General features: G+C 46.5%; 1 protein-coding gene across 3 annotated transcripts in view; it reads left to right on the forward strand.

The window, feature by feature from the left end:
• Positions 1–20,501, forward strand: part of ACAD10 (acyl-CoA dehydrogenase family member 10) — a 51,052-nt gene extending 30,551 nt beyond the window's left edge. For all 3 annotated transcript variants that reach the window (XM_068563558.1, XM_068563557.1, XM_068563559.1), the window contains 11 exons: positions 99–244; positions 1,009–1,182; positions 9,483–9,883; positions 13,365–13,505; positions 14,002–14,139; positions 14,263–14,353; positions 15,259–15,417; positions 16,122–16,294; positions 18,053–18,196; positions 19,203–19,280; positions 19,884–20,501. In XM_068563558.1, the coding sequence (XP_068419659.1) occupies positions 99–244; positions 1,009–1,182; positions 9,483–9,883; positions 13,365–13,505; positions 14,002–14,139; positions 14,263–14,353; positions 15,259–15,417; positions 16,122–16,294; positions 18,053–18,196; positions 19,203–19,280; positions 19,884–20,024 (1,786 nt within the window). In that variant the 3' untranslated portion in view covers positions 20,025–20,501. The remainder of the gene's footprint in view (positions 1–98; positions 245–1,008; positions 1,183–9,482; positions 9,884–13,364; positions 13,506–14,001; positions 14,140–14,262; positions 14,354–15,258; positions 15,418–16,121; positions 16,295–18,052; positions 18,197–19,202; positions 19,281–19,883) is intronic.
• The last annotated feature ends 694 nt before the right edge of the window (positions 20,502–21,195 follow it).

Here is a 21,195-nt window from a genome sequence, read left to right on the forward strand (position 1 = left end):
GTGCTTCTGAAGGGGTCAGCAGAAGACGCCCAGCACAGAATACACCCTAGCGGTCAGTTTTCTTAGCACTGTCTCCATCCCTTCTGTGGCTCCTGCAGGCTGGACAACCTGCTATTCCATCCGGAAACGGCCGAGGTGCTTGCCGTCCTTGACTGGGAACTCTCTACCTTAGGCGACCCCCTTGCCGATGTGGCCTCCAGCTGCCTGGCTCACTACCTGCCGTCCAGCTTTCCCATTCAGCCAGGTAGGAACTGCCGCTGGGGGAGTGAGGGATGGAGCCCGCGCTCTTCTCAAAGCTTTTGGGCAGACTATGCTGAAACAGTTTGTGACTGGGCTGCTTCGTGAAATTCAGGTATTGAGTATTTTTTCTACAGCATCATTTTTAATGACAGTATAGGATTTCATTGTTATAGAATTAACTTAATAAGGCATTTGGTTTGATTCCTATTTGGATATTTGTTTCCAGTTTTTGGTTTTTTTTAAAGTATTACCTTCCCTGTGCTTCCACAAAAAAGGCAGTGAATATCTGTGTAGTAATATCTTTGCCTGTATATAAGTTATACTCCTACGATAAATTCTTGGAACAGAACATATTACATGCTTCTAAACCATCAAAATGTTACAAATGAAGGAAATAGGTAAGATTTTTTATTTGTTGCAGTTATCTTTTTCATAATTTGGCTAGATCTTCTTTGAATACCATTTTTTTTTTAATCAAATGACTGGTAGAAAATAATATGCATCCACACTGAACTGTGGCCCAGATGGAATTGGAGGCCCCTCATTCCTTCCTTTACTGCCAATTTAGTCTGAAACTTTTAAGAGCCAAATTGTGAATAACAGCTTCATGCCTGGATTCCAGACATCTTGAAATGATGAGCTATAACCCTTTGAACTAGTTGTGAAGCTAATTTCCAAGGGACGAAGTGATTTTCAGAATTCAAATACTTGGAGCCACAGGGGAGCATGGGGTTTTTGCCTAGTCCTGGGGTCTGTCTGTCGCTTCAGGTTTGCGTGACAGTGATCTGACTGAGCTGGGAATCCCTACTGCAGAGGAGTATTTCAGGATGTACTGTCTTCACACGGGGATCCGTCCCACTGAGAACTGGAACTTCTACATGGCTTTCTCCTTTTTCCGCATTGCCGCAATCCTGCAGGGAGTCTACAAGCGCTCACTCACAGGTAATGGGGGCCTGGGAGAGCTGGCCTCGGGGTATGAGTCACAGCCAAGGGGCTTTTATCCCTGAAACCCTCTCGTGACCGAACTACAAGATTCAGTTAATTCAACCATTTGTCATTAAGTGTATATCATATATATATATTTTTAAATATCAATATTTAAAATTTTTTAAGTTACTAAAATAAGGCACAAAAATTTTTAAAGTAAAAACATACGTGATAAGAATTCAACCATACAGAAGAATATAAAATTATTTTCCATTCTTCTCAGCACCATTCCTCAAAGATGAAACTACTGTTAAGGGTTTTTGGATCCCCCAGTTTTTCTGTGTATCTGTCACCTCTCCCTCTCTCTCTCTCTCTCTCTCTCTCTCTCCAAGTTTTATAAAAATGTGATCATCTTACATGTATTTTTCAGTACCTTGATTTAAAAATTTGTTATGCTTAAGAATTTCTATGAAATATTTATATGTGTATATATATATATATATATGATTACCATATATATGTAACTATAACTTACTATATAGTTACTAGATATTACTATAACTATGTAAGGCGAATTCCTTATTTTTTTCCACTTAATATTTCATTGAGACCTTTCCATGTGAATATGTACAGACTTACATCATTCTTTTTGATTTCTATAGTACATTCCATTGTATGGATATACCGTAATGTATTTAACCAGTTCCCCTATTGATGTATCTTTGGATTGTTTGCAGATTTTTGCAATCACAAATAGTGGTTGGTGGACATCCTTTCTCACACACATGTGACTAAATCTGAAGGATAAATTCCCAGAGTTAGAATTTCTGGGTTAAAAGTATGTGCATTTAACAATTTTGTAGATGTTGCCAAATTGCCCAGTAAGAGGATCGTAGAAGAAAAGATGACTGTATTTTCTTTGACGGTGCTTTTAAATATATGGTAAAATACTTTATTTAACCAGTGTTTTCTAGACTGTATCTTTTAAGTTTGAACTTTTGAGAAGAAAAGTTAAGTATGGCTACTTAGAACTGATGGTTTGATATATACATATGTCACCTATGGAGTGTTCATATATATATATGCGAGGATGGCACAATGTTATTAGTTTTAATTCTAAATTCTATAGGGTAGAAATTGAAATAATCTATATCCTAAATTATTTAAGAAAGTAGAAAGATTAAAGTTTGTTTCCTATGTAGAAGGAAGGCAAGTAGAAAGCAAGCAGTTAGAATCTACCCAAAAGACCTAGAAATACTGACTAAGCCAATAGCATTAAGTACCCCTAATTACCCACATTATAATCTATAAATTCCATTATCACCAAAAGGAACCAGGACTCCTTGGAGAAAGTGGCTGATTTCAGGTCTAGGGCAAAATATCCACAAGATGAACCTGGAACATCTTGCCGTACCAGAAAGCAAGGAGGTTGTTGAAGATTAAGAGGGTCATACCTAAAGGTCTCAGGAGTCAACTTGAATAGGCTCCCACTTGCTAATGACAGGAAACTTTGAGCACCAGTATGATGATAGCTGAAATGGATGAAACACATCAAATATATTTAAATCCATGAGTAAAGAGTGATACTAAAACAAAGAGACAGTGTCTCACTGGTGACTTTGGAGGTTGGCAGGGAAGCAACCCATTACTCTGAAAATTGGTAAATAAAGGGAAGAGAGTCAAGCATTTATCCTGCCTTTCCTATACAAATTACATATCAGGCTAAGCAAATGATTGATGAGAGAAAGTTTCTCTTTAGAGAAGCATCCTGGACCCAATGATAGAATTAGCGTGTCACCAATTTGCCACCCCTACTACATGAATGCATCTGGAAAATAAGCATTAGTGGTGCTGAAATCGAGAGAGGCAGCCAGACATTACATACCTCCTGATGCTGCCTTCAAAAGTCGAACCTGGATGTGACCAAGCCTCGAGTGCCAGCCACCAACTTACAGGGACCAGAGGGTTCAGCAGAGCACATTCAGCAGTGCCGCGGAGGCAGAGCCAGTCACAAAAATCCAGATTCCGGGAAACTTCACAGGGCAAACAACTCAGTTTCTTCAACAGATAAAAAAGGGGAAAAGATGTTGAAAAGGGAACCTATAGGTTGAACGGGACTTAAAAGATATATTAGCCAAAAATAGTATTTGGACCTTATTCAGATCCCTGTTTGATAAAAGAAATTTTCTGAAAAAAAATTTTTGAGACAGTCAGTGAAAAATGAATTCTGACTGGAGAGTTGATGATATTAAGGAGTCATAGTTAACTGTTGTTTAAGTGTGGTAATGGTATTGTTGTGGGTGTTTTTAAGTCTTTGTTTTTAGACATAAATGAAATGTTTATAAGTAAAATGATGTGGTGTTTGGGATTTACTTTAGCAAAATCCAGGGCAGTGGGGGTGGGGAGGGAAGAGGGTGAAATAGGATTGGCCATGCTTTGACGATTGTTGAAGCTGAGTGGTAGAAACCTGTAGGTTCATTATATTCTTCTGTCCAGTTTTGTTTGTCTTTGAAATTTTCCGAGATGAAAACTTAAAAGGCACGTAGAAAGAAGCCCAGCAGTGGGTTTGCTAGTACTATGGGGACATCTTAGCTTCGTGGTCATCAATACCTGAGGCTTTCTGGCAGCATGTCGCTCTCAGCCAGGGTGCCAGAATCTTCTGAGAAAGGCAGTTGCAATAGGGGAATTGATCATCCATTCACTCACAAGAGCCTCTCCTAGGCCAGGTACTGTGCCAGGTGTTAGTGGCAATAGAAGGTTGTGATTTTTCCAGAGAAAAATCAGCATCCGGAGAATTTCTAGTTTAACCCTCCGTGATCTCAATAAGCAGTAATTCCTGGAAATGGTATTTTCTCTTCCTTTGGAGAGTGTCAGCTCTAAGCCAGTATTTCCCAATTTTTGTTATGGTTTTGCAGTGAAAGGTAACCAGAAACATTTAATTAAACACAATGGCTGCTAAGTCCAAACGGTGTTGTGCAGGTCTGATTGCCTGTGGGCATTTTCTAGTGGGCAGCCAAGTTCTCGCTGGGTTCTGCTCCAGTGCCTGGGGATAGCTGGATCGATTTTGCCCATTATGTCAATTATATCTCAGTTTTTAAAACAGAATTATTCATTCTTGAATCTCTACACCAATAAACTTTGCCAGATTGTCCTCAAGTTGCCTATCAGGAAACCCTTTGACAGTTTCCAAGATCCTGTGAGCCACTGGCTTGGCCTCAAGCTTGTCTTGGCCTCAGAGGCAAAACACACCACGTGTTTGCCACCACATGGAAAAACAGATGTGCTGTCCTTTCAGGCCTCTGTTCCTCTGATATTGATTGTGCTCTCCCCTCCCTCCTACCTGGAAGGCCAGCAGACATACTGAGGAAGTGCCTTAGTTTTCTTACGTAAAAACAGTGAAGTCAGTTTTTTTAAAGAATACGATAAAATCATTTGATTAGGGAAACAAAAAACTCAACTCTTTGAACACAAGTATTATTTCTGTGCATTTGTCTTCTTAATTAGCTGTTAAAGTCTTTTTTTTTTTTTTTTTTTAAGCAGTTGAGATACTTGGTGTCACCCTGGGAAAGTGGGTTTTGGAGAAGAACAATGTGTTTCAAAGGCATTCTCTCTGTGATGTCATCACAGGAGATTTGGGCTCATCCTTAGGTTGGCAGAGGGACAACAGTGACCAGAGCCTGGGGGCTGATTTACAGTCTGTACCAGCTGACCCCAAGTATCACTTTCCTTCATTAATAAGTGGTTACTGAAGTTTAGGTTTCTTGTAGATGGCTGCTGAAATTCTAGAAAGGAAAAAGTGCTGGTGGCTGCAATTTAGGAAGACATCATGGATGTGGTCTTTTCTGCTGGGATTACATTTGGGAAAATATATCGGAAGTGATAGCTTTAAATCAACCCAAGCTCATACAAGTGACCTTCCAAGAGACAAAGCAGTACTCTGAGAGCGAGATCCTATTAAGGAGATGAAAATTAAGAAAACACTTTGTACCCACTTTTAGAAACAAAAATCGAGGATTGGTTCAGGATGGCGGAGTAGAAGCACGCGCGCTCACTCCCTCTTGCGAGAGCACTGTAATCACAACTAACCGCTGAACAATCATCGACAGGAAGACATTGGAACTCACCAAAAAAGATACCCCACATCCAAAGACAAAGGAGAAGCTGCAGTGAGATGGTAGGAGGGGCACAATCACAATAAAATCAAATCCCATAACTGCTGGGTGGGTGACTCACAAACTGGAGAACACTTATACCACAGAAGTCCACCCACTGGAGTGAAGGTTCTGAGCCCCACGTCAGGCTTCCCAACCTGAGGGTCTGGCAACGGAAGGAGGAATTCCCAGAGAATCAGACTTTGAAGGCTAGCGGGATTTGACTGCAGGACTTTGACAGGACTGGGGGAAACAGAGACTGCACTCTTGGAGGGCACACACAAAGTAGTGTGCACATCAGGACCCAGGGGGAAGGAGCAGTGACCCCATAGGAGACTGAACCAGACCTACCTGCTAGGGTTGGAGGGTCTCCTGCAGAGGCGGGGGGGGGGGGGGGGGTGTGTGTGTGTGGCTGTGGCTCACCACGGGGACAAGGACACTGGCAGCAGAAGTATTCCTTGGTAAGCCCTCCCAGAGTCCACCCTTAGCCCCACCAAAGTGCCTGTAGGCGCCAGTGCTGGGTCACCTCAGGCCAAACAACCAAGAGGGAGGGAACTCAGCCCCACCCATCAGCAGACAAGAGGATTAAAGTTTTACTGAGCTCTGCCCACCAGAGCAACACCCAGCTCTACCCACCACCACTCTCTCCCATCAGGAAGCTGGCACAAGCCTCTTAGATAGCCTCATCCACCAGAGGGAAGACAGCAGAAGCAAGAAGAACTATCATCCTGCAGCCTGTGGAACGAAAACCACATTCACAGAAAGATAGACAAAGTGAAAAGGCAGAGGACTATGTACCAGGTGAAGGAACAAGATAAAACCCCAGAAAAACAACTAAATGAAGTGGAGATAGGCAACCTTCCAGAAAAAGAATTCAGAATAATGATAGTGAAGATGATCCAGGACCTCGGAAAAAGAATGGAGGCAAAGATCGAGAAGATGCAAGAAATGTTTAACAAAGACCTAGAAGAATTAAAGAACAAACAAACAGAGATGAACAATACAATAACTGAAATGAAAAATACACTAGAAGGGATCAATAGCAGAATAACTGAGGCAGAAGAACAGATAAGTGACCTGGAAGACGGAATGGTGGAATTCACTGTCACGGAACAGAATAAAGAAAAAAGAATTCAAAGAAATGAAGACAGCCTAAGAGACCTCTGGGACAACATTAAACACCAACATTCACATTATAGGGGTCCCAGAAGGAGAAGAGAGAGAGAAAGGACCCTAGAAAATATTTGAAGAGATTATAGTCAAAACCTCCCTAACATGGGAAAGGAAATAGCCACCCAAGTCCAGGAAGCACAGACAGTCCCAGGCAGGATAAACCCAAGGAGAAACACGCCAAGACACATAGTAATCAAATTGACAAAAATTAAAGACAAAGAAAAATTATTAAAAGCAACAAGAGAAAAACGACAACATACAAGGGAACTCCCATTAGGTTAACCGCTGATTTCTCAGCAGAAACTCTACAAGCCAGAAGGGAGTGACACAATATATTTAAAGTGATGAAAGGGAAGAACCTACAACCAAGATTACTCTACCAGGCAAGGATCTCATTCAGATTCGACGGAGAAATCAAAAGCTTTACAGACAAGCAAAAGCTAAGAGAATTCAGCACCACCAAACCAGCTCTACAACAAATGCTAAAGGAACTTCTCTAAGTGGGAAACATAAGAGAAGAAAAGGACCTACAAAAACAAACCCAAAACAATTAAGAAAATGGTCACAGGAACATACATATCGATAATTACCTTAAATGTGAATGGATTAAATGCTCCAACCAAAAGACACAGGCTCACTGAATGGATACAAAAACAAGACCCATATATATGCTGTCTACAAGAGACCCACTTCAGACCTAGGGACACATACAGACTGAAAGTGAGGGGATGGAAAAAGATATTCCATGCAAATGGAAATCAAAAGAAAGCTGGAGTAGCTATACTCATATCAGATAAAATAGACTTTAAAATAAAGAATGTTACAAGAGACAAGGAAGGACACTACATAATGATCAAGGGATCAATCCAAGAAGATATAACAATTATAAATACATATGCCTCCAACATAGGAGCACCTCAATACATAAGGCAAATGCTAACAGCTATAAAAGAGGAAATCGACAGTAACACAATAATAGTGGGGGAGTTTAACACCTCACTTACACCAATGGACAGATCATCCAGACAGAAAATTAATAAGGAAACACAAGCTTTAAATGACACAATAGACCAGATAGATTTAATTGATATTTATAGAACATTCCACCTAAAAGTGGCAGAATACACTTTCTTCTCAAGTGCACATGGAACATTCTCCAGGATAGATCACATCTTGGGTCACAAATCAAGCCTCGGTAAATTTAAGAAAATTGAAATCATATCAAGCATCTCTTCCGACCACAACGCTATGAGATTAGAAATAAATTACAGGGGAAAAAACATAAAAAACACAAACACATGGAGGCTAAACAATACATTACTAAATAACCAAGAGATCACTGAAGAAATCAAAGGGGATATAAAAAAATACCTAGAGACAAATGACCATGAAAAGACGACAATCCAAAACCTATGGGATGCAGCAAAAGCAGTTCTAAGAGGGAAGTTTATAGCAATAAAATCCTACCTCAAGAAACAAGAAAAGTCTCAAATAATCTAACCTTGCACCTAAAGGAACTAGAGAAAGAAGAACAAACAAAACCCAAAGTTAGTAGAAGGAAAGAAATCATGAAGATGAGAGCAGAAATAAATGAAATAGAAACAAAGAAAACAATAGAAAAAAAATCATTATGAATAACAATGAATGTTAAGGGGGGGGATATCTTTCCCTTCGATGAGACCTGTACAGTCTGAGTTAGGAGGGGAAAATGTAGCCTAGCCCACTCGTGCTCAGTGGCCCTCACTGTAAGTCTGTGACTCAGGGAAGGGGGTTACCTGATTCCCAACTGGCCCCCCAGGGCCTGGGTCCATACCCAGTACCCAGAAGGTGCCAAGTAAAGACTTGCTGAGGTCCAGTGGGCTGCATTCTCTGCTGTGTAGCAGATGGATCTGGTTCCCAATTTGTAAGGAATAGCGTAATATCTTTAAAACCAAAGCTGCATGAAAATGGTTCTTTTGAGGACTAGCACTTGACCATTGGCAGGAGCCAGAAGTAAAATAGGCCTCTGCAAAGATCCATTTATTGATACAAAGCAAATGAGGAAAACAGTCTCTTTAGAACATGGAAATGCTAAAAATAATCCAGGTGAACTGACTGAAAAATCCCACTATAAAAAGGCAATATTTACAGTATAAGGAGACACATGGATGGATCCCAGATATACTGAGTGAAAGAAGCCACACTGAAAAGAATATGACATATGTATTTATATGACATTCTGGAAAAGACAAACTACAGGAACATAGATCAGTGTTGTTCCCCAGGGGCAAGGGGAAAGGTTTGACTACAGAGGGACACCATGGAAGTGTGGGGATGATGGGAATATGTGTACTGATCTTGATGGTGGCAGTGGTTGCCTGACTAAGCTCACAGAACTGTACACTTTCTAAAGAGGATGTATGTACACTACATCTTAATTAAAATTTTTTCAAAAATCTTTTCTTAAAAAAGTCTTGATGTGTGTATTAAGCAAAGAAAAAAACAGAGCATGACTAGAGTGACTTCTGTGACGCTGATGACAGTGTTGATCTAGACAGAATGGTGCCCAGGAACTAGCCATTAATCCAATCCCCTGTGACACTATTATTATGAATTTCATGGCAGGGCTTCCTATAGCCCAAGGTGACAGCAGAAGTGATTTGGGGAATTCCCAATTTAATTTAGTTTCTTTAGGAGAAGAAGAGATAAAGAGCAGGGAGCAGGCCAACTGAGTCCAACTTTTGCTCCCAGCCCACTGATGTAAGCTTGGGTGCGTCTCCTCCCTAAAACCTGGATCCTTGTCTGTAAAGTGGGGATTAAAACAGTCGTGTAGCTCCAGGAGTTTAATTAGCTATAATAATGCATGTCAGGCACTTATCGCTGAGTCTGGTGCATGTCAAGTGCTCAGCAAGTGGTAGTAGCGGCTGATGGAACAACAATACTGTCACATGTTAGCATCACTATTAAGGGTTATTTGGGGGGTACTCACTGGTTTTCTTTGCCTCTGCTTAGGGCGTGCAAGCTCGGCTACTGCAGAACAAACTGGAAAGCTGACTGAATTTATGTCTAACCTGGCGTGGGATTTTGCAGTCAAAGAAGGGTTCCGGGTTTTCAAGGAGATGCCAGCCACCAAACCATTAACAAGGTCCCACCACACACGGGCCAGGCCACAGTCCCTGCTGAGGACCCCAGGCATGAGGAGTTATGTCACCTCGACAGACTCTTCCCCAGCTCATGTCTCAAAGGGAGCTCTGGTCTTCTCTCCAGAAGGCCTTTCCCCACCAGTCAGGGAGCTGTATCAGCGGCTGAAGCAGTTTATGGAGTGGCATGTGTACCCCGCTAAGCCAGAGCTGCAGCATCACCAGGCCTCAGCCGAGAAGTGGACCCCTTCCCCACTGGTCGAAGATCTCAAGGTAAAGCAGCGTTTCGAGATGTGGGGAGACCTCATTAGCAAGGCCCAACCTCAGCTCGTACACCGGCCACATCTGTTCCCTCCCAGTCAGCGAAGAGATGGGAGGGCCGAGTTGAATGATCTCCGCTTTCCACCATCATTAGGAAGAGCCAGCTCTAGATCACTCAGTTTCACTTCATTGCTCTTTCTGTGTGACCATGTCTCGGCCTCATACTCAGCCAGGCAGAGGAATGCCGTGTCTGTGGTTTATAACTCTGAGGCAGGTGGGCACATTTTATGCATATCTGAATCACGTAAATTTGAAACAAGATGATATAAATTGCATCAATTAAATAAGGCTCTCTTTAAAGAATCCCTAACATCAAAGCTAAAGGGCCAGTATAAACTGGGTTTATGCTCTTGACACACAGTGACACCACTTCAGCTGATAACGGAAATACCTGCTGTTCTTTTTCAGGATTAGTCTTGGCTTGTGTTAGTTCTTAAGTTATTTGAGGTCTTCAGGAGCACATATTCTGCCTGTGATGCAACCATCACCTACTTTAAAAAGAAATAGCGTTATCTCTTTTTTCCTAGTTACAAACCTATCGCAAAGTAACCAGAGTTCAAACATGGCAAGAGTAGAGAGAGTTCATGACATAGAAAGAGTTCTCTAAAATTCTCTGCCCTCTGAGCTAATCTATGTCAACAATTTGGTTTATTAGCCTCCCAGCTCTGTTTTCCTATAGCATATTAATATATATTATTATTATTCCTATTGTAATGAAATTGTTTTATACATTTGAATCTCCCACTTGCTTATGTTATTTGATGATGTATCACCTTCCCACATCAGTTCCTGGAGATGGACCCCCGAGAGGACCACATTGCAGGCGCACCATAATTTGTCTACCCTGCCGCTGGCTAAAGGACACTGCGGGGATCTCAGTTTAGGTCACTCTGGTCACTTAAGCAGCAGAGTTTGCAGCTAGCTGCTAACATGGACAGGGAGGCTGAAGAGCCACCTGAAGGAGACAGCAGAGGCCAAGGGAGGGCTGGCTGCAGGGAGTGTGGCCAAGGCTGTCACTAGGGCAGCAACTGGGAGGTCTCTGCTGGATGCTTCCTCCTCAGGACTCCAAGATTGAGGTGGGAATTTTCGGCCAGTCAGGTGTAGGTCCCATGCTCGCACCTTGATGCCACCGAAATTTATACAGTGAGAGAGCACCCCAGAATAAGAAGGTGTTGGGGGACTTCCCTGGCGGTCCAGTGGTTAAGACTTTGCCTTCCCATGCAGGGGGTGTGAGTTCAATCCCTGGTCAGGGAGCTAGGATCCAACATGCCTCGTGACCAAAAACCAAAACATAAAAAAAACACCAGAAGCAATATTGTAACAAATTCAATAAAGACTTTAAGAATGGTCCACATCAAAAAAATCTTAAAAAAACAAAAAAAAAGAAGGGGTTTGGATCCTGTGCAAGGAAGGTACATTGAATGCTCTTACATGCTTCTGTGCCCATTTACCGTTTCTACAGCATCATTTATTTGAAGTAAAAATACTGGTCTAAGAATGAGGCCATTTTGAGTTTCAATAAATATTGCCAAATTTTCATCAGAAAGGGGCTTACCGATCTGTGCTCCCATTGTTACTGCGTGAAATGCCCTATCCCCCACCTACTGGCCTGCACACTTAATCCTCGCCTGTATGATGTACCCGTGGAGTGCGCAGAAGCATCGGAAAAGCAGACACTCATGTCGCAAACATCTCTAGTCTCTAAAATGAATGCATAGGAAAAACCTAGATTAGGGAACATTCTACTTGTGGTCATACCTAAATGGGAATCATAACGACAACTAAGATTTTTGGGGAGTGTGGTGAAATTATGGCTCGTGGCTTTTATCTGAAGTGTCCTTACTACCCATAAATGAGAAGTATTTGACTTTTACACGGCATCTCACAAATCCTGTGAGGTAAGCATTAAGAACCTCAATTTAAAGATAAGGAATTGAATTTGTCCAGGGACACAGCTAGAAATAATAGCACCTGGACTCAATCCAGATCTTCTGGGCTCAAATCTGTGGGGTTTTCCCCTCCCATAAGGAGATGATTATATTTATTCCCTTATTCTTCCTCCTCTCAGAACTCCCTTGCTTCCCTTCCTACTTTTCCCTTCCCTTCCTGATTTATTTGTTCCAGTTAATCTGTCCTCCTTCTCCTTGGTTGCTGCACTCTGAGCTAATTAGCTTAACACAGCAATGAGCCGAGTGTATGTGCTGATTCTAGAAGTACATGTCCTAGAGACTAGGCCCAATGTAATGGAAAAGTCAGCCAGCTGGTCACCTCCCAGTGCGAAGAATATCCATCATCACTAATATTTAGTACAGCCCCCAGCTTCTGAGTCCGGCACTTTATATTCCGTGTGTTACCTCATTTCATCTCCCCAGCCACCCAGTGAGGTGGGTGTTGTGGACACTGGTTGGCTGCCTAGAGACTCTTCCCCTTTCTTTGGGTAGCAGCACCCCAGTTTCATTTGGGGGCCTCCCTCCCCACCTTTGGACACAGTCTGGCAGAGCTGTCAGTCCAGGCGCCAACCCAGCCCCCCCGGCCAGGAAGTGGGCATGTTGAGCCAAGCTAGGCCAGCCGGGCTATCCCTTCCTGCAACTGAAAGAGTAAACAGTGTTTTCAAGAGAGAAAACAGCTGGCACGCACTCATTGCACAGCAGGACTGCAGAGTGTCTGTCCTAAGCTGTGCTGCCTGGGCTCCCGTCCATTTCTGAGCCTCCTTCTCTAATCTGAGCTCCTGATAACCTTCCCACGCGGTTCCTTTTTCCCACCACTTAGTCACCGTCCACTCCTACTGCTCACTCAGTAGCCATGACTGATTGCGTGGGTGGTGACATCCCGTTTCACGGATGAGGAAACTGCCACATGGAGCTCTCCAGTATCTTGCCCGAGGTCTCCCAGCAGGTGTGGTGGGGCAGGGTCTGAACCAAGCAGTCTGACTCAGGGCCTGGGCTCCTGACCCCCAGGCTAGACTTCCTAGTTTCCATGTTGGGAGCTACGTTCAGAAACCCAGAGTTACTTTCCCAGGAACAAAGTTGTGCCTCATAAAGGAAGCTGGATCAGGGGATGTCCTTAGGCACCTCATCAAAGCAGCTGAGGCTGCCGCCAACTGTCCTAGGCTGGGTCCCCACAGGCTCACTAAAGGACCTTCACTCTCTTGTGCTCGTGGAGTTCTAAGCTGCGTCGTGGCGACAGTAGTGATGCTAACAGTGATGGAGGTGGTGTACGTAGGGCGCCTGGGATGCGGACACCGGGGAAGTGAACTGATTGCCACGGTCACTGTTAGGACTGGGCTGTCTCCAGGCACCCTCATATTCTCCTCCCACAGATCTGCAGGGTTTGTATCCAGCCCAATGGTTTAGACTGGCCTCGTTATTTTCCGCGGGACAAAATAAAATGAAATCACCCTCTGTGGATCCCTGACTTCTTTTTCCCGTGATAGGAGAAAGCCAAGGCCGAAGGACTTTGGAACCTTTTTCTACCCGTGGAGACTGATCCCGAGAAAAAATACGGAGCAGGGCTGACCAACGTAGAGCACGCACATTTGTGCGAGGTCATGGGCACGTCTCTGTACGCTCCCGAGGTACCTTCTTTAATGTCTTTCTCAGCATGGGAGGAAATCCTCGTCCTCCACACGAGTTCAGCCACCCTCCTGGGCCGATGGGGTTCCCTGCAGCTGCACAGGACTCAGGAGCACTGATGCAAACTCAGACTTCTTATGGGGGAGGACACTGGGGGCAGGTGGCTGGAGCCAGAGCAAGAAAGCAGCTTGGGGTGGGCATCTACTCGGGAAGTTAGGGCCCAGGTGAGCACGGCCTGGCTGGCTTCCATGGGCCCCAGCCCACCAGCTCCAGTCTCCTTTCTCTCCCCCACGGAGCTCCGTGGTTGAGCTTCAGGGGCTCTGAGCTGCTATATTCAGAATGTCGTGGGTCTTTGCATTTCCTTGGGGAGAGGAAGGACTTTCACGCGGGTGTCAGAGGGCCTGTGACTTGGAAGGAGCCCGGGGTCCATGCTTCTGGGGTGTTTGAAGTTTTGAATATGGATGTGGGAGTCACCCTTCTGCTTTTTCTCCTTTCCAGATCTTTAACTGTTCTGCTCCAGACACAGGGAACATGGAGCTTCTGGTGCGATACGGCACCGAGGAGCAGAAGGCCCGCTGGCTGATTCCGTTGCTGGAGGGAAAGGCCCTCTCCTGTTTTGCTATGACTGAGCCCCAGGTACCTTGGTTGGGTCACCCACAGGTACTCCTTCTCATCGGGCCAGACCCTCGCCCGACCCCATCTGGGCTCTGCCATCAAGGACTGCAGGACCAGCTCTAATCAGAATGTGCTGTCACTCAGGTTGCCTCCTCAGATGCCACCAACACTGAGTCTTCCATCCGAGAGGAGGATGGCTTCTATGTCATAAATGGTCACAAGTGGTGGGTCTCAGGTATTTGGCCTGAAATTCATTTTTCAATCACACTTACGTGGGTCTGCATTGATAAGCATGTCTTCTCTGCCCTGCTGCTGTCTGAGAAACTGTGGGAGGGACTAGCTTCATTTCCATTTGATGCAAAGGAGATTCTGTGTCTGTTCTCAGAAAAGGCAGCAAACCCTGGGAGAACCAGAGGTTCTACGTGGGTTACCAGGTGACCCCATGTGGCAGTTCCAGGAATCTCTCCTTCACTCCCCTCTCTCTTGGTTCTGCTGTGGGCATCTCCCTTTGGAAAGGCAGGAGGTCACTTCCTTGGTGGCTTCCCCATGCTGTGAGGTCAGGTGTGCCACAGCAGCAGGGCTGGTCGTAATCCTGTTGTTCACCAGGCGTTAACTCTGCAGGACTCTCCATACGTGCTAGGTCCCCACCCCTCCCCGGAGGGTCCGTGTTATTATCCCCATGTTACAGAGAAGGAAACTAGGACGGAGAAGTGACTTGAGTCACTTGCCTAAGGTATTTGCCCCCCGCTCACAAGTAGGGAACCCAGAGTTCAAGGCTGGCCTGATTCTGAAGCCTGTGCCCAAAGCCATCATGTTTCCACTGCCTGTGGGAACAAAGCAGAACAGGCTGCCAGTAATAAAGTAGCAGTTTTCAGCTTCTTGTCTCCAAACTATATTTTCAACTTGACCTGGTGCTTTAAAAAAAAACTGCTCTTAGGATGTTGGATTCCTTCCTCACTGGGACAGAAACCAATTGCTCTTACTGCTGGTCAAGGGCCTGCACGTCCTCATCTGATCATGTGATGTCTTAAAGGGCCCTCTCTGCTTACTGGCTTCGGCTTCCCTGGGCCAGGACTGTGTGTTTAAGGAGATCTGATGGCCCTCGTGTCAGATGATGGGGTCTCTCTCTTTTCCTGGCAGGCATCCTGGATCCTCGCTGCCAGCTCTGCGTGTTTATGGGAAAAACAGACCCACATGCCCCACGCCACCAGCAGCAGTCCATGCTCTTGGTTCCCATGGATACCCCGGGGATAAATATCATCCGGCCTCTGACGGTGTATGGGCTGGAGGACGCACCAGGTTGGCCCCCCGGGAGCAGCTCGCCTCTCTGTGCGGGTCTGGGTCTGGGCCTGGGGAAAAGGCTTTGGGCAGCACCTCCACTGCAGGAAGTAACATCTGTAAGGGTATGATGACATTTGGAAGGCCATGTGCTCCTGCATTTCACTTCCATCCATGAGTATCAACCATGCAGGCAAATTTCAGACAGGCATTTATCCCTTTATTTTTTTTCTCTTCCATCCTTAGAAGATAAGCCAGACTCTGTGAGGTAAGGAGGCCACAGAGGACAGAGCAGGAGGCAGGAAGTGCCCTCCAGACCTTCTCTTCTAGACCCCAGGGTGGACAGCCGACCTCCAGGCCTGGAAGTCCTCTCACAGGGGCTCTTTCTCTCTGCTGATGAAGTTCACGTCCTGCCTTGGGTGTTTCTGTAGGATCACTGCATTGTTAGAGTCACATACCGCTAGGGAGTTTCAGCTTAAGGCAGAAGCATGTTTTATAAAAAGAATGCCAAACTATTCATTTGATATTATAAATCAGTGATTTATTTCCCATCTTTAATAGACTCCTTCCTTCCTTCCCTCCCTCCCTCCCTGTTCAACCATGTTCCAGTTAGAAGGCTACAAAAGGGCAGGAGATGAGATAAACTCCTTGCCAGCAGATGAGATAAACACATCTGAGGAAAACAAGTAGGCAGATGGCTCAGGGGTACCCTTTGGGTCTTTCAGGTGGCCATGGCGAAGTCCTGTTTGAGCAGGTGTGCGTGCCCAAGGAGAACATGGTCCTGGGCCCTGGCAGGGGCTTCGAGATCGCCCAGGGCCGACTGGGTCCTGGCAGGATCCATCACTGCATGCGGCTGATCGGGTACTCCAAGAGGGCACTGGCGCTCATGAAGGCCCGAGTGAGTACTTCCCTTTGCGACTGTCTCTGTACCAGAATGACCCATCTGTTTTCCTATCAAACTTCAAATCCTAACTGTTTTCTGAGAGCAGACTTAGCAGGTGAAGCAAGGTGATGTTCTTTACAAGAAGCGGTGTCCCTGTCTTTGCTTTGCATCTGCTACTTTGCTGAAGTTTCAAATTCAGAGCAGAATGGGCCTCACCCTGTTGAGGTGACCGGAAGGAAAAGGCCAGGCTCTGTAGCAGCAGCAGGCAAGGTTCCGAGGTCCACAGGGTCATGGGTCTACTGATGAGCATTCCTGCTACCAGGTCATCTTTAAAAATCAGATACCAGGGAGAACCTAAGCTTCCAGCGTTCAGCCCTGCACCATCCTCCTCCCCCAGCACATCCAAAACTTTATTCTTCTTTGACCCCCTCAAAGGTTGCAAGCCCACACAAAAGAAAGCTCTTGCTGGCAATGGTAATTCAAATTGGTGATATCAATTTCACAAAGACGAAGCAAACCCTTGAGCCTCCAAAATATCTCACAAAACACTGTCCAAAGAACAGAGATGGTCCGGTGTGCATAGATTACTGAGCAAACCTGAGATTCAGCCTTTTTAGTTGAGACCGACTAGTTTTTCGGTTTTTGGGTTTTTGGGGTTTTTTTTTGTTTTTAAAGAAAATGCTCCTTTCTTAAGAGCTCAGGTATAGTCTCCAGTCCCATCCTGCAGAGCAGTTTGACTGTACGTGTCAGAAGTCTTAGAAGGTACCATAGTATTGACGTGGCCGTTCCATTCATAGGACTTGGTCTCAGGAGAGTAATTAGATTTAATACTAGGAGGTTGACCACAGTGATGACTATAATACGTTGGAAACAACCTATAAGGCTAACAACTGGGGCCTGGTCAGATAATCCTGGTTATGGGCATGCAGTGAAATTCCAAAATGATGCTGTAGAAATCTATTTCTTGATATATAGAGAGGTGCTCTTAATGAAAAAAAAAAAAGCAGGCTACAAAGCATTATAAAGAGTATGACTCCATATTTCTGTAAAAAATGCATATGTATGTCTATGCATACAAAAAGGTATCCACCAAATATTAAGTGTGACTAGATGATGGCATACCAGGTGTTTATGTTTTTTCTTTTTTTGTGTGTCTGAAAATGGATACATTTTCTGCCATGAGTAATATTTGTGTCATTAACTGTTTTTAGTTTAAAAAAAAAGGGGGCGGGGGATAGGTCCCTTATAAGTTTTTCTGATTGCTTGCAACTTTCAAAGACTGTAGAATCCCCACTGCAATAACAGTTGCCCAAGAGGGGGTTCTGGCACCCAGACTTTGCTCCTGAGGGCACCCCAGGACGTGAAGCAGGCCCTGCTGTCAGCAGAGGGCACCCTCCCCCGCCTGTGTGAGGTGCCCACAGTCACTGCCTAGTTCACAGAGTAGCCCTGGGCCAGAGGCGGTTCGGATCAAGCACTGTCCCTGCCTGGCAGCTGAGCCTGCCCAGAAGGGGCTGGATGGCTGGAGTAAAGGGGTTCCCGGAGGTAGTTTGTGCAGCCACCACGTTGACTAGCTCCGCGGTGCCCACGAACGTTGTCTGCTTCTGGCTCTTCTCCCTGGGAGTTTCCAGTGGCTGGAGAGCTGGCAAAGTGGCACCTGAGCTGCACGGTCCCGCTTCTGCCCCCCTTCCCCTCCAGCCCTCTCCTGTGTGCTTCCACCCACCTCCTCTGCAGGGCACAGCCCCGTGCCTCCCGTCCTGTCTCCTGTGTCCATAGGCGAAGTCCCGCATGGCCTTCGGGAAGCCCCTGGTAGAGCAGGGCACGGTCCTGGCAGACATTGCGCAGTCCCGAGTGGAGATCGAGCAGGCCCGGCTGCTGGTGCTGAAAGCTGCCCATGTCATGGACGTGGCAGGAAATAAGGTAGGAGGCCGAGGGGCCTCACAGAGCACAGGTCCTGAGGTCGCGGTGAGGGACGCAGGCCCAGGAATCTCTAGATGCTGACTCTTCCCTCCCCACTCAGCAAACCATGGAGAAAGCGCTTGGCTCCTTGACATAAATAAGTTTGCTTCAACTCTCCTTGGGACTACTTGGGCAGCTTTTCAAAAATGGAAAAGGTACAATAAAAGAGGACTGAACTTTCTGTCTTACTGACCCAGTGACCTTCTGGGTTCAAGACAGTGGACCTGACAGGGCCACAGGGCCCCAGCCTGAGCTACGGCCCCACCTGGACTTCCAGGCATCCAGCAAACTAAGAGTAAGCCATGGAGTTAGCCAGAAGAGAAGCTTTATTTTCAAGTGTGACATTATTCTTTAAACGGCTCTTTTTGAGGGCCTCTAATAGCCAGGTACGATGCCATGCTGACCCCTGCCTTCTCCATCTCTCCACGGGGCCTCCACCCCTTAGCCGAGAGGCCTCGGTAGCAGTGGGTTGACCCAGGCTCAAGTTCCCTGTTTCTTGGCACTCTAGTGCCGGGTATGAGGGCTCTCAGGGGCTTCGATTAAAATCCCAGACTGAGGGCAGATCATTTCAGATCAATTCCCCAGAGCCCCGGCTAGCCTTGTTCCACTTACCCTTTGGAAACAGAGCTGACCGTGACCCTGAATGAGGCACAAGCCACTCACTACTCTGCCCTCTGTGTGTGCTGGCGATGCTGCCCGTCACCTGGGAAGACGCCCTGAGTCTTTCCTTGACCAGACAGCCACCCACACCGCACAACATCCCGAGTCCCTTCCTAGTCACCCCGCTGCCCCCTCCACCCCCGTCAGTGCTGGGCAGGGACCACGCACCAGGCAAGGCTTGTGGTCCAGCGGGACCTCAGCCTCTGTTCTGAGCTATTGTTTCTACTCCTCCCTGTGAAACTGATCGTTCTTCCAAGTGTTCAGCCCTCGGGTCTGCCCTCCTAACCACACCTCCTCTCCCTTGCAGGCTGCAGCTTTGGATATTGCCATGATTAAAATGGTGGCCCCGTCCATGGCCTACCGAGTGACTGATCGTGCTATTCAGGTGAGCACAGATGATGGGTCACTGATTTGTCTGAATCATTTACAACAGATGCAAAACTCCCTCTCCTTCAGCTGCCCAACCTCCTGTAAACTAATAGCCGCCCTTTGTCACACACTCACCACATGTGACTTTCCTTTTCCTCCTCAGTACAACCCTATGAGGGGTTCTATTCCTACCTTCATTTTGAATATGTGGAAACAGAAGCAGAGGAAAGTGAAGTGACTTGTCCAAGGTCACTCAGCTTGAAAGGAGCTGAGCTCAGATTTGGGGAACCTAGGTCCTTCTTACACCAGGCCCAGCCTCCTAACCATGCAGGGATGCCTCCTTCCCAAATCTCAATCCCTGGCCCCAACAGAGGGGTTTCCCGATGGCAGAAGTCACCTAGCAGAGCAGACATGGGGAGTCTGGCATCCCTGGGATGGCAAGTGCGGCCCCACCTGAAGTCTTCCAGAACATCGTTATCACACAGGTGTCAGGGGACAAGCTTGGGAAGGTGGCTGTTATGGGCCGTTCTGAGATCTTAGGAGCAGGCACTTGTTCCTGGGGCTCTCAGGGACGAGGGCTCACCCAGGGCTTCCTCCCCTCCTGCCCTGTGTCTGCCAGGCCTTCGGAGCAGCAGGGCTGAGCAGCGACTACCCACTGGCTCAGTTCTTCACCAGGGCTCGAGCCCTGCGCTTTGCCGACGGCCCCGATGAGGTGCACAGGGCGGCGGTGGCCAAGATGGAGCTGAAGCGCTGCAGTTAGACCTGCAGGACTGCAGGAGCCACATCGTCCCTGTCAGGCCTATGGTGCCCAAAACTTTAAATGATGTACTTTGAAAGACCTGGTATGTGTGATTCTTGCACCCTGCCTGGCAGTGCTGTCCTTCCATCCTTATTGTGAACTCAGCCTCGGTGGGTGCCCACAGAAGACACTTCTGTAAGAAGCCTGGAGTTGCCTGTTTCAGGCAAGGAGGCAGGGGATTAGCTGAGAGCTGAGTGGGTTTCAGTACATAGCCTGGAGAGCTGGTCTTCAGTTCAGGTGCTGGAATGGGCAGCCAGGCCCCCTTCTCTCTGGCTGTGGTGCGTAAAGGCTGTGGGACTCTGCACGAATGTTAGGAGTCCTGCTGGGGTGGTGTGCCTGTGCTTGCTCCCAATATGGGGCCTCCTGCTCCACACCTCCCCACCCCCGCTCCCAGCTGATGGCTACAGCCTACAGACCCAGGGCGGTAGTGCTCCTGGGAAAAAGGAATAAAACCCAAATCATGAAGCCACTGCCATCTGATTTTTTTTCCTTTGAATATCCAAAACACAGAACACTGGGTGTTATTTTGGAAAGGGACTTTGGAAACATGAAAGAACAAGAAAATATACCTCAGAGACATCATGAATGTTCTATATCATACAAAGAGAATGGAGAATGAAGGCTCACACTTTAGCTCCTCTGTCTCAGTACGTCAGTTGCCTCCTCATAATTGAGTTTACACAAGATCCTGCCCAGTGCATTGGCCCACCCAAATGCATGGGGGGCACAGACACGGTGACCCCTGGTCAGTCCCGAATCAGCCGCCTCACAGCTGCTCATGAAAAGGTCAGCAAAGGATCGTGGCTTTCTGGTGTGTGAGGCCCACTCCTCCATCTGCTCTATAGTCAGAATGTTTGCGGGGAGGGGAGGTGGTGGGCAACATGCAATTACAATTCAGAGGGCAGTACTCTCCCTGCAGAGAAAGGTGGACATACTCACTCACTTGAGGTCTGAGTGCTTCAAGGAATGGGTGTCCCTTGAGCCCAGGTTGCAGTCAGAGATAAGCCACTGGCTGTTAGGACCTGGACTGCTAATCTCATGATTTGGGATGATGTGGCCATCAGCTGCCCATTTCAGGTCAGACCAGATGGGCAGGGACCGTCGTCCCAGCGTCTGCTGCATTGCAGACTTG

This window comes from Eschrichtius robustus, chromosome 14, assembly GCF_028021215.1.
Source record: "Eschrichtius robustus isolate mEscRob2 chromosome 14, mEscRob2.pri, whole genome shotgun sequence".
NCBI lineage: Eukaryota > Metazoa > Chordata > Mammalia > Artiodactyla > Eschrichtiidae > Eschrichtius > Eschrichtius robustus.